The 16,764-nt window shown below is 44.7% G+C and overlaps 1 protein-coding gene across 1 annotated transcript in view; it reads right to left on the bottom strand.

The window, feature by feature from the left end:
- The window catches only part of LOC133015790 (protein sidekick-1-like), a 159,287-nt gene that overhangs the window by 50,539 nt on the left and 91,984 nt on the right, over window positions 1-16,764 (bottom strand). The window contains exons 18-22 of the mRNA XM_061083067.1: window positions 15,309-15,490; window positions 11,859-11,974; window positions 7,892-8,087; window positions 3,968-4,066; window positions 2,721-2,912 (exon numbers count right to left, since the gene is read on the bottom strand). Of these exons, the coding sequence (XP_060939050.1) occupies window positions 2,721-2,912; window positions 3,968-4,066; window positions 7,892-8,087; window positions 11,859-11,974; window positions 15,309-15,490 (785 nt within the window). The remainder of the gene's footprint in view (window positions 1-2,720; window positions 2,913-3,967; window positions 4,067-7,891; window positions 8,088-11,858; window positions 11,975-15,308; window positions 15,491-16,764) is intronic.

Below are 16,764 nucleotides of genomic sequence, written 5' to 3'. Positions count from 1 at the left end.
CTCTTTCTCTCTCTCTCTCTCTCCCTCTCTCTCTCTCTCTCTCTCTCTCTCTGTCAGAGCAATTTATTTCATATTTCTGAGCTTGGCATTACAATACACTGAGATAAATCTGCACACCAGTGGAGGCGAGAGGTGAATTAAATGCACAGTTCACTAAAGTCCATTTAAGGCCAATAAATGTCTGAGTGGGCAGCAGGGCTCATAAATTATATTTGACCCATTATTATTCCAGCATTGTTCTATCTCCGAGGGGATAATGAGTGACGGGAACCCGGGTAATGTTGCTGAACAGCCGTGGACGCCTGAGCAGCTCGGCTGGTCGGAGAGGAAGAGGAGCGGGGGGGAAGATGTGCACAGACAAGGAGGGAATGTTACTCTTCTTTGTTGTGTGCAGGATTACGTAACAATAACTGACTGGATTTCCACGAAAACCTGCTGGAACATTGTGTTTGTTTCCCCTCGGGAATAATTCATGGATCTAAATGAAAGAAAAAATCAGGCTTATTTGGAGGACTGATATTTATGAGTGTGTGTAATTTGGTGCAGATTGGATTCTGTTGGGCCTTGGTGGAGGTGTATGAGCTGTTCTAGTCTGATCCATCAATATGTTCACCTGATCACTACAGTCCAGAACCCTAATGACTATTTGTAATTCGCTGAATCCCCAACCAAGAATCTACGAGTAAAATTTAGACTCTTTGTGAGGATTAATTAAACATAATTAGACAGTAAGTGTCTTCCACAGCTGGGAAAGTACTGCACACTCCAAAGCACAACAATCGAGTTTCCATTCATTCAGCTTGAATGCAGAGAAAACTGCAGAATCATAGAATCAGTGACGATGACCACGTTTCTTACTGAGCACTTGTTTCCTGTTTGAGTCGATGTCACACTCAAGCTGAAAGCTGCACTGAATCATGTGAACAATCTCATATATATAACACTCAGTGGAGCATATACCTTCATTTTTCATCGACATCCATGAATGAGTCTCTGGGAAATCGATAGAAAATGTAGTGAATCACACAATGTTAAGGAAAACGAGAACAGGTTCCTGGATCTGCTCCTTAATCCAGATCCACACTAAATTCCTCCCTCATCCTTCCACCACGTTTTGTGGAAATCCCTCCAGTAGTTTTTTTGCATAATCTTAAAAAACCAAACAAACCAACATCACATAAACCTCCTCTGAGGACGTCAATATGTTTTAGTTTGAACTCTTCCATCAGAGCAGACGGAGGCCACGTGTGACGACGGCTCGGGAGACGAGAAACTCTGAAGTTTCTTTTAACCGTCAAGTCCAAAAAACAAATGAACAACGGCTTGTTTCTGTTAAATGAAATTTACATAATCAAAAGATCTAAACGGTCTCTTCAGAGCCACTTTCCCACCACGTCTCCTCAGGGTGTTGGGTTTGATATCCCCGTGCTCGGGTGTGATCCGCTGTAATCCATCGAATTCTGCTGCAGCAACACAAACCCTCACATTTGCGTAACATGGCAGAACACATGTATCTGTAAAGATGGAGAATCAAACACATCGGACCACCGGGGGGACGTCGGGGGGGTTTTATAGAAGATCTCAGGGGAGGGGATGTTTTTCATTGCGACTGTATAACTCGACCGGGTCCAGTTAGTAAGGAAACAAGAGAACTCTACCTCTCTGGATCCAGTCGAGTACATGTGTGCGACAAAAGACAAATTACAGCCATCAGCCTCCATCTCTCTGTAAGTGCATTCAGCAAACTTGTGAGGGTTGTAATGTGGAAATGTTGATATCAGCTGCCTTGCTCAGATGAATGACAAAATTCTCTCAACTCCATGAATACATGAATAAATAAACAAGACAAGAATCTAATGCTCAGTGGATCTCTCTCTCTCTCTCTCTCTCTCTCTCTCCCTTCTCTCTCGTTCTTTACTCCTTTTCTCTAATCTTCAGCCCTCTGTCTTTCCTTCAGTCTTTTGCTTTCATGAATTAATGAATAACCTCTGAATCTAAAAAGTGTCTGTTTCCATCTTTCTCTCACTTTTCTTGCGCTTTTATCTATAAATTAATAATCAGAAAATGTTAGGACAAAAAAATCCTGCAGCCGCCTTTCTTTCTTTCTTTCTTTCTTTCCCTCCTTTCATTCTCCTCCACTTCCTCTCAGTCCAGGCTTTGCTCTTCTCTGTCTTCAAAGATTCCATTTATTTTCTGTGTTCCCTGTTCTTCCCTCATTATATTTCTCTATCTGTTCTTTCGTCCTCAGTTCTGTTCTTTGATTGTCTCTCTTGCCCTCTCTCTCTCTCATCATTCCTGCACCACCCCCCCTCCCTACACTTTTAGCTATTTGCAGTTAATCATCACTAATAAATGATTGCAACTTGGCGTTAGTCCAGTCAAACAAACTCATCATGCATCCAGTGTGCACATAGAAAACACACACACACAAATAAACTGCACACTAAAGCGCTGTCTAAGATGCTGTAAATGACTTTGTGTGTGTGTGTGTGTGTGTGTGTGTGTGTGTGTGTGTGTGTGTGTGTGTGTGTGTGTGTGTGTGTGTGTGTGTAGAGGGTGATGATTCATGGACGCACAGTTACAGCCACTTATCAGCCTGAGGAAAGACGATGGCATCCTAAGAGCTCATCAGTCATATTTACTCTGTACACAGCCGGGCACACGAGAAGAAACCTTCCTCTAATGTCGCTGTCGGCTCCACTCGTGCGTGTGTATCGTACCTGGTGGGACGCCGGTGGAGATGGTGGAGGACGTGACCACGCCCCTTCCTGCTGCAGTGAGCGCCGCCACCTGGAGGGAGTAGGCGGTGGTGGAGGTGAGGCCGGTCAGCTGGTAGCGCAGCGTGGAGTTGGAGAGAGAGCGTTCCTCACGACTCGACTCTCTGTCGGACACGTCCCACCACAACACGTAGCCTGCAGGGGGGGGGCAGAGCACATGCTGGGTTAATAAAGCTGTTCATAATAAAGGTAATAAGGGTAATAAAGCAGCATGTATGCACGAGCAGACACACACACACACACACACACACACACACACACACACGTAATGAGATGTACAGAGCCAAGAAGGAGGGAGAGTGTGTGGGTGGGGGGGGTAACTACAGTCGAATCCCTGTCTGTCCCTTCGCATCTTCACAGTCATGCATCACACTCCACCACCTCCTTAGGTGTGTGTGTGTGTGTGTGTGTGTGTGTGTGTGTGTGTGTGTGTGTGTGTGTGTGTGTGTGTGTGTGTGTGTGTGTGTGTGTGTGTCTGTGTGTGTGTGTGCTGGGCCACTTGTGTGTAACGCCCTGGAGAGAGTGAATGGTCCCACATCTGTCTCCTTGCTCACCAGGTGCTGGATGAAAAGCAGGTTGAGGAGAAAGGAGTAAATGTGGAAGGTGACCTTGATTTAATAACAATTTCCCCACTCCGGAGTGTGACTGTAAAGGTGCAGCTGCCCGGTGCTGTTCCACTGGGCTCTTGTTGTGCAGGTGCCTGATGAATGTTTGGACATAATCCAGACATGTCAACACACACAGACACACACTCATTCACACATACACGTGAACACAATGTGGGGTAATCGCTTAAAGGTTGGCCATTTAGGATTTTATAGCCAGATTTTGTTGTTTATATGATTTAAAAATCTTTACCTTCACACCATGTTGCCTGCACCCAGAGTGAGAGTTATAGTTTCGGGACACGTTCCATAGACTGTGTATAAAAATGGATGCAGACGTCAGGTCCGGAAAAGTGAAGCTAATGAGGACGTGCCCGAAACCTGTATTCTCTCAAATGACCAGCAGGGTCATGTTTCTTTTCATCTGTAAGAAAATGACTCTTCTTCTCACTGGATTTAAAACACCAGTAAATGGTTTCCTCAAGAGTTTATGGTCAAAACAGACGATATATCAAACTCCAGACTTCAAACCACAGCTCACAAACCGGTGGGTGATGTCACGGTGGATTCCCACTTGGCTCTTACCAGTAACGATGCCGTTCCTGTCTTCAGGCTCCGCCCAGCTGACTCTGAGGGACGTGTCTAGGATTTCCGTGAAGCTCAGCTGACGAACAGGTCCAGGAGCTGAAAGAACACATCAGATATTAGTGATATTATTTAGGTCATATTTAATTTTATTTCCGATTTAAAAGCTCACACATCCCATCACCTTCTGCTCCTCAACCTCCCACCAGCTCGTAATCACATCTGCATTGACCACCCTGTCGTTTCTCATTTCATCCATGGCTCTCTAACCCCTCTCCCTGCAGAGCGATTAAGCTATTCATCTGAGACATTCAATAACACTTGCACACAAACACACACACACAGACTCACACACACAAACTCCTTCCTTACCAACAGTGGACTAATGCCAACCAAGAGAAGTCGTTTTGATGAAAGAAGAAAAGTTATTAAACCTTCTCTTTCATAATATAATTGTAGAACTGCTTTTTCAATCCTTTTCTTTTTCAGATAAAAAGAGAATTGCACTTGATCCTTCGTCCGAGCTTTCCTCCAGCACACAGAGTTATTTGGTCAGAGACAGTGATGTTCAGAATCTTTCGAGTTCTTCACTCTTTTCATCTCGATGTTGGAATTAACCGAGGACTGAACCCACAAGCTCCAAACTTCAGAGCGATGTTCAAACACCCGGAGCCATTTGGTCAGACTCTCCTTTGCTTTTTGCTTTGAGCTGTATTTCTTAGACCTTTTGTGTCTTTCCTTGGAAGTCGGACATCAAAATTCAATCAGTTACTCGAGGGCTGAACCCGAAACCTCCATATTTCATTTTATTTCTGTTTTTTGGGGGAGAATTCTTTGTGTTATCAGACAGAGACAGTGGAGAAAGACATGTAGAGGGATGACATGCAGCAAAGGGCCGGGGCGGCTGCTGGACGGATTCAGCCTTGATGGTGGTACATCCTTATCCAGGTGAAGCACAGGGAATCCCACCACCTGAAAGATTTAACTGTCCTCTGATATTCAGACACATCTGGAAATTTATGAGCTGCATTTGTTGGAGCTCTCGAGTCTTCACTTATGGAGTTGAGCTTCAAAACTCACTGAGCCTCATAAATTGAAGCCTAGAACTTCCAAGCAGTCGTCTAACAAGCTGAGCTATTTAGTTAACAACTGTTCCACCCTATGTGTTTGACTTCTTTCCTTTGGGTGCTGACCAGAGGAAAAACCCTGGCACCACCTTTGGCAGATCCTAGTGGCCAAGTGGAAAGGCACTGGAGTGACTGGACAATTCACAAGTTTTACTGTTGTAGGTTTAATCCTGCGGCAACTCATTAAACTTTGAAGTCCTGCACCCGGAGGAAACGCTCAGAGGCCAAGAGGACTGTTTGGTAGCTTTGGCGTTAGGGGTTGAAGTCCAATATCCACAGATCGTCCAAGTGTCTCTCTTCAGGAAATAGGAGGACAACTCTGGTTTCTAGACAACTTCCTTTAGAAAAGAAGTTGTGAGTCTGATCCTCATGAGCCTCAGTGGATTTTATACCCAGAAGACTGTTGGAGGAAAGCTCCCTCTGTGAAAGGGACTTGCTCACATCTCGTGTTTATTCCTGACTGTGAGCCTCCAGTGATGCAGTACCCTCCTGCTGCTTGTCCTTAAAACACCATTTCCTTTGTATTTGGGTAGAGTGGTTCCTTCAGTGTAGTTTGAGGCTACAACCACACACATGTGCTTTCACTGATCATGTATGTGCAGGTATAAACAGGAAGCTGTGGGTTGTTTAGATCCAGAAGACGGAGCAGGGATTGCTTTTCTTGGACCGATGAGGAGGTGGAATTCTTACTGAATGTACGTGTAAGTGTTTCCTAATCAACGCTGGTGGTGGAGTAGAGGGTGATGAGACCCAATCAGGCCCCGGGTCCGACATCATCATCAGGATGCAGGCGGCTGCATTAGGGGTGTCACGATACCAAAAATTCAGTAGTCGGTGCCAATACCAGTAAAATAACACGATTCTCGATGCCAATTTCGATACCACGGTAAAAAAAAAGTGCATTATTTGGATGTTGTTAATGTCATATACGGTAATTCAATGTGCTTGTGCTGCGCATATACTGAGGGTTATACGGTAGTTGCGGACGCATGTGAGTGATGCTTTGTTGTGAGACACGTTATGCATTAAATGATACATCTGCCTCACGCCGGGTTTACACCGGACGCTGAAGCGACGCTGAAGCGACGCCAAAGCGACGCGTAAGCGCAGCACGAAGCCTTAAATAACAGCTGGCTCCCATCCACTCCCATGCGCCGCTTCAGCTTCCGGTGTAAACAACCAAGCGCCGCAGCGCTAGGGATTAGCGCGGCGCGGCGGCGTTGCTTCCGTGTCCGGTGTAAACCCGGCGTCAAACGCAAAGTACTTCCATACACGACTCTTTGTGCCTTTTTAATAAACAAGTCGAGGTGGGGCGAACGCTGCAGCCGCAGTTGCCGTCTTGGTTTTCTGAATGTAAACGTCGACAGGCGCAGCACCGATGCTAATGCTAAGTTGCTAACAGCTGCTGGCATCGAAGCTGACGGTGCCTACGGTACTTCAAAAACTTGGGCATCGGCATCGTTTTGTTATGTTAGTATCGAAAGGTATCGTAGGTATCGGTTCTCGTGACATCCCTAGGCTGCATCATCATTTCCAAATCAGTCTCAGCCTCTGTCAGTCCAGATTAGAACCCGGCCCTGGATTTGTCAAACACAGTTTCCAAGGTTTTGTCCTCAGCTTTAGGGGCTTGAAAAGTATATTGGACAGGAGGCATAAACATAGTGTTTTAAAAGCATTTAAAAACCAAATAGGTTAAGTGTGGCTGTGGCCTGAAAACCTGCCTCAGGCTGCACATGATTCACACTGTGCAGAAACAATGTTTGTGAATGAGACTCCAACCTGCAGTATGAAATGTGATGTGTGCCGAGCCCCAATGTGGATCAGAGTAAAATACATTACAGAGTTATAGAGTTTGAGACATAATTACAGCCTGATTTAAAGAATGAGTGAGAGTGGAGCTAAGAAATGTGTCCTGCTAGCTCACTGGTCCACAGTGTGTAATGACTGAGTCACACACACACACACACACACACACACACACACACACACACACACACACACACACACACACACACACACACACACACACACACACACACACACACACACACACACACACACACACACACACACACACACACACACACACACACACCTATCATCAAGCAAGAATTACACCCGCCGTTAACCCTCCAACACGCCCAGCACCCAATCAATACCTGGTCTCAGCTGTGTGTACATGTGCGAGTGTGTGTGTGCATGTGCGAGTGTGTGTGCATGTGACGTGTGTGTGTGTGTGTGTGAATGTGTGTGTGTGTGCATGTGACGTGTGTTAATGCGTGTGTGAGCACTTGGCTTCTAATATCTCTTCCCCACTCGATAATTGCTGGCTGGTAATAATTGCTTGTCTGTCTGCCTACAGGCTATTGTGTTGATTTGACGATGCCGCTGTGTGTGCATGTGTACTCTGCGACTGGGAGCGGCCGCTATTATGTTTATCCATGGAACAGTGGGCTATAAACGCCAACATGCGAATCAATTCCCTTTTAAAAAAGACACAGAGGAGGGGAAACTAAGAAGAAAGAGATTAAATGGGAGAGAAACTAAAGTAAGAGCCTAAGAGAAGGCGGGTGGGGGGTGGGGGGTGGGGGGGTCGGAGAGTCGATGTTGCGTGAGCAGCTTTGAATCACACAGAACCAAACAGAGCAGGTCAATACATCTCCATTAGTATTCACAGGAAAGGCTGATAGAGTGATATGTTCAGGCATTATTCAAATTGAAGTGTGTGTGTGTGTGTGTGTGTGTGTGTGTGTGCGTGTGTGTGTGTGTGTGTGTGTGTGTGTGTGTGTGTACTCACTGTCCTCGTGTGTCTGCAGCATGGTGGGCGAGCTGCGTGGGCCGTCTCCAGGTGTAGTGAAGCAGAGGGTGGCGCCGAAGTACCAGGTGAACTTCTTCAGGCCGCTGACGAGTCCCGTGTGGCGTGCGCCCGGGTAGTCCGGCGTGATGGTCACCACCAGGACGTCCTCCGGGGACGACTCGGGCCAAACCAGCAGCTGAGATCCACCAGAAAAAAGGATTTATCGTTGTTGACATCTCCGGTTACAAATAAATATTCATGCCAGTTAATCTGTTTGTTGTGTGTTTCCCGGTATTAGTTTAGTCATGAATCTGACTCAACGGCATTAGCTCCAGGCTACTGAATTCAAATCTTGTTATTCCGGCTGCATTTATGAGACAAAACTTATTTCTGCAAGAGTTTGAAACAAAGTGAAGCTTTTCTAAATTAGGCTGATACACAAGGGTGTTCTTGTCATTTAAGTTTAGAACCAAATGGTTTTCACACAGTTGTAAAAAACAATATTCGTGTTTCATTCCCCGGAAAAATAACAAAAACTAAAACATCTGCATCCCCAATATATTCAAATTTAAGGATTTATTTACATATAGATGTTTCATTAACATACATTTCTACCAGCAGGCCATTATCAGTCCTAACTACCTGAGGATCTCCGTCCGACTAAAAGCTTCATGAGAAGTGAGCCCGTCTCCACTGTGGGACTTGATTTGTATTCCGAGCCACAGTGGTTTTTATTTGCGTTGTTGCTTCGGCCACAGAAACAAACAGTGAAGAGCGTACACTTTCATATTCATAATGAGAGATATGAGCCAGGGGCCACTCTAAATACAGTGCACATATTTAGAGCATGAAGAAATTACTGGCTAAGTAACTTTCCGCCAAGTTTTCATCTGAATTAAGCAGAGCGATGGGTTGGTGGTGTGTAAATTCAGGCTGTTTACAGACCAGCTTTATATGATAATTGAATTCAAAATGTCTCTTTAATAGCATATTGTTGGTGGGCGTGCATTAACATATATTTGTTATTGCTGCATTTGCCTGTAGGTGTGAAAAGAGAAAAGCTCCTATTTACATCAGAATTCGTTTAAAATTCTAAAACTGACCCGTATGTCTCACGTCTCACAAGCTAACGTTCTCAGAGACGTCCTCTCATTTTCAGTTTCTACCGGGTTGATAAGCTATTCGGCTCGTTTCTACCAGCAGCACCACTGTAGTCAGACATTATGGGACTCACATCAAGTGATTTTCTCCACATCGTCCTCTACACACTACAGGGACTGTCCATATCATTACAATACATCAGCTGCCTCCAACTTAGTGAACATTGCGAAATTGTCACGACCCTGCAGGACTCGGGGTTAACTCCATATCTAGTGGGTTCGGCACAAGTGGCGAGAGACACCTGAGACAAGTGAGGAGCAAGACGACGGCTGATGGGCCGAGACAGAACTCTCACAGACACACAGTCTACCTGCACATCGGTTAGAGAAGCAAAGTCCAGACACAGGAAGGACTGAGCTAAATGTTACCAGGGGAACGAGGAGAAGGAGCTCAGCATTTGAAACTAGTGAGACGGGTAGATTTAGTTTGTGCCAAAACATAAATACTGATGAGTTCTGTCTAGATTGTGTTTTAAAAGAGCATCTTCCACTGCACCTGCTTGTTTTTAGATTACAACATTATAATTTATTAAGACCAGCCTTGTTATGTGAAAGTATCCGATCAGCCGACCATGTGACAGAGACATGTCAGCAGCTTCACTTAATGTTCACATCAATCATCAGGTGACGTAGACTCTGGCGTTAATGTCGGTGCCAGACAAGCTTTTTCTAAAACTGATGATTTCCTGAGATTTTCACACACAACAGAAAAGTGTGAATAACAACCAGCGAGCAGCAAGATGGAAACGTTATGAGTGCTGTGACTTTTTTAGCATTTCACAAGCCAAAACTTTGAAAGCAAAAAGTTTACTGCATTTGTGATATATCTCCAAGTATTTCTAGTAAAGTATGTACTTGCTTTTGCAGACCATTGAGTTACTTTCTACTATTAACAGAATCTAAAAAACGTCCCTGGCTTCATATCACCTCTACATCCTGCAGTAGGAACCAATCAAACAACCCAAACACTCAGGTGCTGTTATTAGGAAAAAGGCCGTTGATACCCAGAGACAGTTGATTGGCTGTTTTTCTGCCTAGAGGCTGCTGCACTGCACCCAGTTAGTCGCTGTAAAATAAGGTTCTCTATTGTAATTTATTATCGGCACACAGTGTATTTTGGGTGCAGTAAAAATGTGCTGATGTGGCACCCTCAAGCTTCTGGTGCTGGTCCACTGTTTAAAGGGAGCTGGGAAGACTGGCTCTGCTGTTGCTATAGAAACTTCTGATCGAGATGGATTCCCAAAATGGTGATGGAGAAGAGACATGTTACTGGGTCCAGAGAAGGGACAATACACTTCTGCTGAGACATGTGTTTTAACGTTTTCTGTATAAGTTCATGCTTCATAATTTTACTCTAAACACATTTCTAAGTGAAGGTACAGAAGTTAACGAGGTTTCATCTTTCATCCGAGAGGCTTCCTCTGTTCAGAGACAGATGAAACATCTCCAAGACCCTCAAGGATGTCCAGTTGTCCTCATAAAGCACATATCATAACCTGGATGCCTGAGAATCTTTACTGTACACACAACCTCTTATATATATATAAGCTCAACCTTGAGAATCTGAGCAAAATGGAATCTGAGCAAAATGGAATCTGTTTAGCTCGAAACGATTGCTCTTCTTTGTCAGTGTATATTATTGACTCTAACTAAGTGATACAGATGATAACCATCAAGTGCTTGTCTCTAAAAACTCAAATGTTAAGCCGTAGGTGTCGAGGACATTTAAGTGGAAGACTCACCAGAACTGGCTCTCAGTCTGGTAATCAGTTTTCAGCCATGTTATTAAGGGTATTGTATATATTCACTGATCTGTGGTGGTGGTGGGGGGGTGGAAATGAAATGAGGCTTTGCTTCATGTCCCTCTTTTAATTAATCATTAATTAATCATTAATCATTATCTTCTGTCCTCTAACCAGCACAACACACCCAACCCGACGCACAGCCACATGTGAACGGCTCCAGTGATGTGAAGTGGAAGAGCCGGCAAACACAGACAACATCACACAGCCACATCAAACAGATGGAGAAAAGACCATATAGTATTTATCAACTAACAAAGACACCAACATTCAGACTCACACACACACACACACACATGCACAGACACACACACACACATGCACAGACACACACACACAGAGGCAGAATATGGTGTGTTTTCTTTGTCATGTTAATCAGTTCCTCTGGGTTTGGTTGGCACATCGAAGTGAAGAATAAATCAAAAAGCAGAACTAGTACATATGGATCACTCTCACTCTTCACTCTCTCCCTGCTCCCCCCATTATCCTGCTCGCAGCTCCTGTTTTCTTAACACCGTCTTTTTTTTCTCCATATTTAATCCTCTCTTTTCTTTACCTCACCACACTTGACTTGGCTAAGTGTGTGGGTAAACAGGAGCAGAGCAGTGCACGACCTTTGAGCCAAAAGAGACATTTTCCCCACAAAATGTTCCCAAACACCGACACACATAAAATACGGATTGTTCTCATTATTTGATTTGATTTTAGGTATTTCATCTTTGTATTTTTCCTGCTATATATCAACAATTAAGGATATTTTCAGACATGAGAGTCCAGAAACCAAGATTCATGTCTTTGATCAACTGTTTTCATTAAATCCGGTAAGTTTTGTTTTCACATAACAATTGAGGGAGTTGACTAAAGAGTTCAAACTAAACTCTTTTTTAGTCTGACGTCTTCAGACTAAAGTCGGACAAAACAAAGTCCACCAAAACATCCACATCTTTTATTTCATTGTGACTCGACACAAATGTTTTGTAATGTCACTCGTCTTGTGAGTCTCACCTTGTATCCCTGGTTGATGCCATTAATAAACTGCTGAGGTGGAGGGTTCCATGTGAAGCGGATGGTGGTCGAGTTGATAGCTACAACTTCCACTTCCTGCGGGGGTGCCGTGGGAACTAAACACAGATAAACACACACGTTGTAGTTAGAGGAAGAGTTCTCAGACACACGAGGAAAACATGAATGGTAACAAACCTGAGGCCCGAAGCTGCAGAAATAAACAGCTTTTTAAACAGAGTTCGGCTTCTTGACTAGTGATACAGAACCATATTTCAATATTTCCTGTTGAGACTGGGTTCATTTTTTTAATTAGAAACATTCTGCTAAGCTTGCAGAAGCTAAATGCCAAACCCACCCCTCTGTTCCTTGCTGCTAAATGACCTAATTTCTCAATAAAATTCATCCCATCCATTTTGTTTTGCATTTATGTATTTTGCATATTATTACCTCGGGAGCGACTAAGTGAGATTAGCATAGTGACCCATCGGTGACAGATCCTGAACAACGCATTCATTCCATTGAGCCTCTCGGGCGCTGACCTCAGGACAGCGGCCACAGGAAGTGAGATCCACGCAGATGATTTGTTGGCTCGGTTCTGTAGACGTATTATTCTCCTAAGTAAGGAGCCCTGTCAACCTTTATTACCCAATTGATGGCTCTGCACGGCACATCATGATTTATTGATTGAAAAATACCATAACGATCTGTATTAATAATTAACTTACAATGGGCACTTTAAAGGATTTAGTATTGCTCTCCCGTTGAGTTGGAGAGGTCACAAGAGACGTGTTTAAAAATCATTAGACAAAACTAAAGTGGCGGCAGAGCAGAAAATCCTGGTTTCAACTTGTTTGTCTGATCCAAATGCTCCAAAAGAGCTGGATCTTGAGGTAGTTTTTCATAAGGAACTCAATGTCTTTTAATTGCTTTCTTTAAAAAAACACACGCCTCCGCTTTTCAATGAAGCCATTAGATGGACATCACTACTACGCACAAGGGAAATCTCCGTCTGGGGCGTCTGGGAAAAACTGAACTTAATATGTGTTGAATAGGTGGAGCAGCCCTTTGTCTTACATATATGTCAATCTACCATCCTGACAAGAATTCATTGTTTACGCTTTTACATGGTGGCTAGAGCAGCTTAGGAGGTAGAGTGGTTCGGCCCACATGCCAGAGAGTCCTTGGGCAAGACACTGGGACATCAAATTGCTCCTGATGGCTGTGTGTGGTTGATGCATGATGAGATGCTATCGAGGAGCTGTGTGAATGTGTGTCAGGTCAACTGTGTTGGTCGGAAAATAAACATGCAAAACATATGTAATAAACTGGGTCACTCTGAGGCAGCATGGTGGCGCAGTGGGTCACCTCCCAGCATGAAGGATCCCAGTTTGAAGAGCGAGTTTCCGTCTGTGTGACTTTGTGTTAAATATGTTCTCCTCATGTGTGTGTGTGTGTCTGATATCCAGTCAGAGACATTCAGGTTTGTTTTGGAGACTCTAAAATTGACCTTGTGAACCATCAAAAGGATCAGCACTATAGCTATAGTATAGATGGATGCATGGATTCTGGGCTTTTGAGTTGACATTTGAATCTTAATTTAATGATTCAACAACAAAACGATATAGAGATTTAATGGTGCACGTCTAACAGAAACAAGCTGTAGTATATATTATCTATAGCAGCAGTTTTTCCTATGAAAAGTAGGTTATTTGTCTGGAGGTAAATATAATCCACCATGTTGTGTCTGGTTCTCACAAACTGGAGACACTTGCTTCATCCTTTCTAAAAACAGAACCTCGGTCTCATATGTTGATTTTCATTATACATCCATCTTCATCTTCCAGCTGCTTGGTGAAAGAAAAATGGATCCTGGATGGCAGTAAAGCCAGAAGGAGGAGAGAGGGGTGTGACTGGGAAATGTGTGTGTGTGTGTGTGTGTGTGTGTGTGTGTGCATGTGTTTGTTAATGTGTTTGTTCATGTGTGTATGTTTGTGGGCGCGTGTTATGGTGATCACACTGTAAAGGGATTATGCTGATGCTGGAAAGCCACAGTGTGATAATGCACTGTTGCATGATGGGAGTGCCCTTTGCATTTTATATATGTGAGCCAGGAAGAGGCCAGACAACTGGGAGAGGAGGAGGAGGAGGAGGAGGAGGAGGAGGAGGAGGAGGAGGAGGAGGAGGAGGAGGAGGAGGAGGAGGAGGAGGAGGAGGAGGAGGAGGAGGAGGAGGAGGAGGAGGAGGAGGAGGAGGAGGAAGGAGCGGAGACCAGAAGAAGGACTGGTGACAAATGGAGGGCGAGAGATAGGGATACAAAGAGGGAAAGTGAACCCAAGGATGAGCATGGGGAGATTAATTGATATTAAAGATGCTCTCCCCCCCCCCGACAGTACACCTGGGGGCCGGCTTCTAACCCCTCTCGGCTCCCAGCTGCAGATTAAACACTGAACTCCGTCCTCTGGGGGATTCTCGTGAGAGAGTGAGTGAGAAGAAGAGAAAGGTTATGTTAATGCCGAGTTCAACCACAGACTCTCAGAGAGACGGTGAGAGAAAAGGTCCAATCTATCTCAGGCCACTCCCATTAAACCACATTAGAATAATTAATGAGCCTAACTCCCTCTCCTGAGTCTATAAACCTGTCCTGACCTCTTGTAATAACGACTGTGAGTTTTATGTGCACATGTGGACACGTGTGTGTGTGTGTGTGTGTGTGTGTGTGTGTGTGTGTGTGTGTGTGTGTGGCTCGGCCCATGTGTAATAATGATAATTTACAGTCGGAATAAAAGTCTGGTCGAAAAGAGCCTGTGTTTTAAAGGTGATTTAAACCCATGACCACTTCCTCTCGCCTTCCTTTACAGTTCTCACGTACTTTCTTCCCCTTTTCACCACCACTCCATTGATTTACGTGCGGAGGGTTGAAAGTGTGATCCTCTGCGTAGCCATATTTACCAACATCGAGTGTTTATTACACAATTATGTATCATATAATATATCTATAGAGCAGCATAGACCCTCTCTCCCCCTGAGATGTCCCTCCAGTATGTTATAAGTCACGCCTTTAGCTTCTCGTCCCAGCCGGATGAAGCTGGTATTCCTCCTCCGAGGGGCGGCGGCTCAGTTTTGACTTTAACGCTCGTCTGACCTGCGTTTACCGGGTTCCTCATCCTATCACTGAGAGGAAGTCTGCCAGCTTGTGGAGACGCCTCATCGCGGCTCCTCCGTCATTTCATCACCAGCCAATAAAGAGAAAATCTGGTGAGAGTGATCTGCCAAGTCATCAGTGCACCCTGATGGAGAAGGTCTCTGAATACTGGGCATGTTATTAGAGATGCCACCGTTCAAAATGCATCTTTCAATCCTTAATCACATGAAAAGACATGAAAACAACATGTGTGTGTGTGTGTGTGTGTGTGTGTGTGTGAGTGTGTGTGTGTGTGCATGTTGTCTCACCCCCCTGCAGAGTGTACTCGGACACCGGGCTGCTGTAGACACCCAGGCCGGCTCCGGTGAAGGCGGCCACCTGGATCTGGTATTGAGTCCAGATGATCAGATCTTTGAGCAGACAGTAGTTGGTCTCTGGGCTGCTGATGTTCTTCTCCTGGTAGTCCCCGGGCAGCCCAGCCAGACGGTACCTGCAAACAAACACAGTTACAGAAGCACGATTGTAAAATAGGTTGTTTATAGGAGAGCAAGTGACAAGAGTAAGAAGTGTGCTTTATGGAAAAGACATAAATAAATGGTTCCATCTCCACACAGGATCTCTGGAGTGACCGGTGGGTTCCTGGTCCCCTCTGTCCCCGAGGCTCTTCTCCCTGAATGCTTGACCGAGCTGCAAAGAGTCCTGGTTCTTCCTGACTTCTTCCATTTAAGGATAATGGCGGCTTGCCCAGATCCGACCCTCAACACAACCCCTGAGCTCCGTGGGCTTTGACTGTTTCTGCTCCGATACGCACTGTCAGCTGTGAGCCCTTTACACTGATGGACGTGTCTTCCCAAATCATGAGCAACTGATTGAATCTATCGCAGGTGGATTCCAACCGAGGCGCAGGAACATATCAAAGATGATCAGGAGAAATAGGAGGTGAATTGTAAGTCAGAGTCCACAGCAGAATATATAACTACACATGATATATAGTGCGGCTGTAGCTCAGGTTTGCTCAGTGAATCAACCCGTAAAGGTTATTGGTTCAATCCCCGACACTTTATACCCACATTTAAATAAATCCTGAATAATAAATCCAGAAATCTGTCAGGAGTCGCTGTGGACAAACGCATGGATGTGATAAAACCAAATGCACACACATAAACACAACCTGCCTGACACTATTTTGCTATTATATAAGTATAAACACACTTTCTGGAATAAACAAAAACTTAACTTTTGCTCATTTCTTTTATGTCTAGAGATTTTCTCTGTTGGTGGGAAGTCACTTGAATCACATCACAGTCACGGGAGAATAAAAGCCTTCAGTGCCAGGTAGACATCTCAGATTAGTGCGACTTCAAAGCCTTTGCTACCGTGCATGAGATATAAACGTCTACTTAAAAGGAAATATGACCCGAGCAGACGGAGGAGGTGTAAACCACTTTGCTACTGTACATATCCCAGGGAGCTGAACGGTGTCAGCGTTTAAATATGGAGCCCATCTACTGTAACAGAGTATTCCAATGTTGCCCTGCCTGAGTCAGCGCTTTAACACAAATGAAAACTATATACAGACACACACACACACACACACACACACACACACACACACACACAAACACACAAAGCGAGAGGGCGGGCCGGGCTGACAGCAGATGTCTGTAGAGGAGTTCCTCTTCTCTGCACCTGGGGAAGTGGGAGTGGGAGAAGATACTCCCCCTTTCCCAGGGAGGACATGGTGTGAGGAACTGATACAAGGAG

This window comes from Limanda limanda, chromosome 2 (genome assembly GCF_963576545.1).
Source record: "Limanda limanda chromosome 2, fLimLim1.1, whole genome shotgun sequence".
NCBI classification, from domain to species: Eukaryota; Metazoa; Chordata; class Actinopteri; order Pleuronectiformes; family Pleuronectidae; genus Limanda; species Limanda limanda.
Note: the sequence above shows the minus strand (reverse complement) of the source record. Positions and strands in the feature narration are given on the sequence as shown.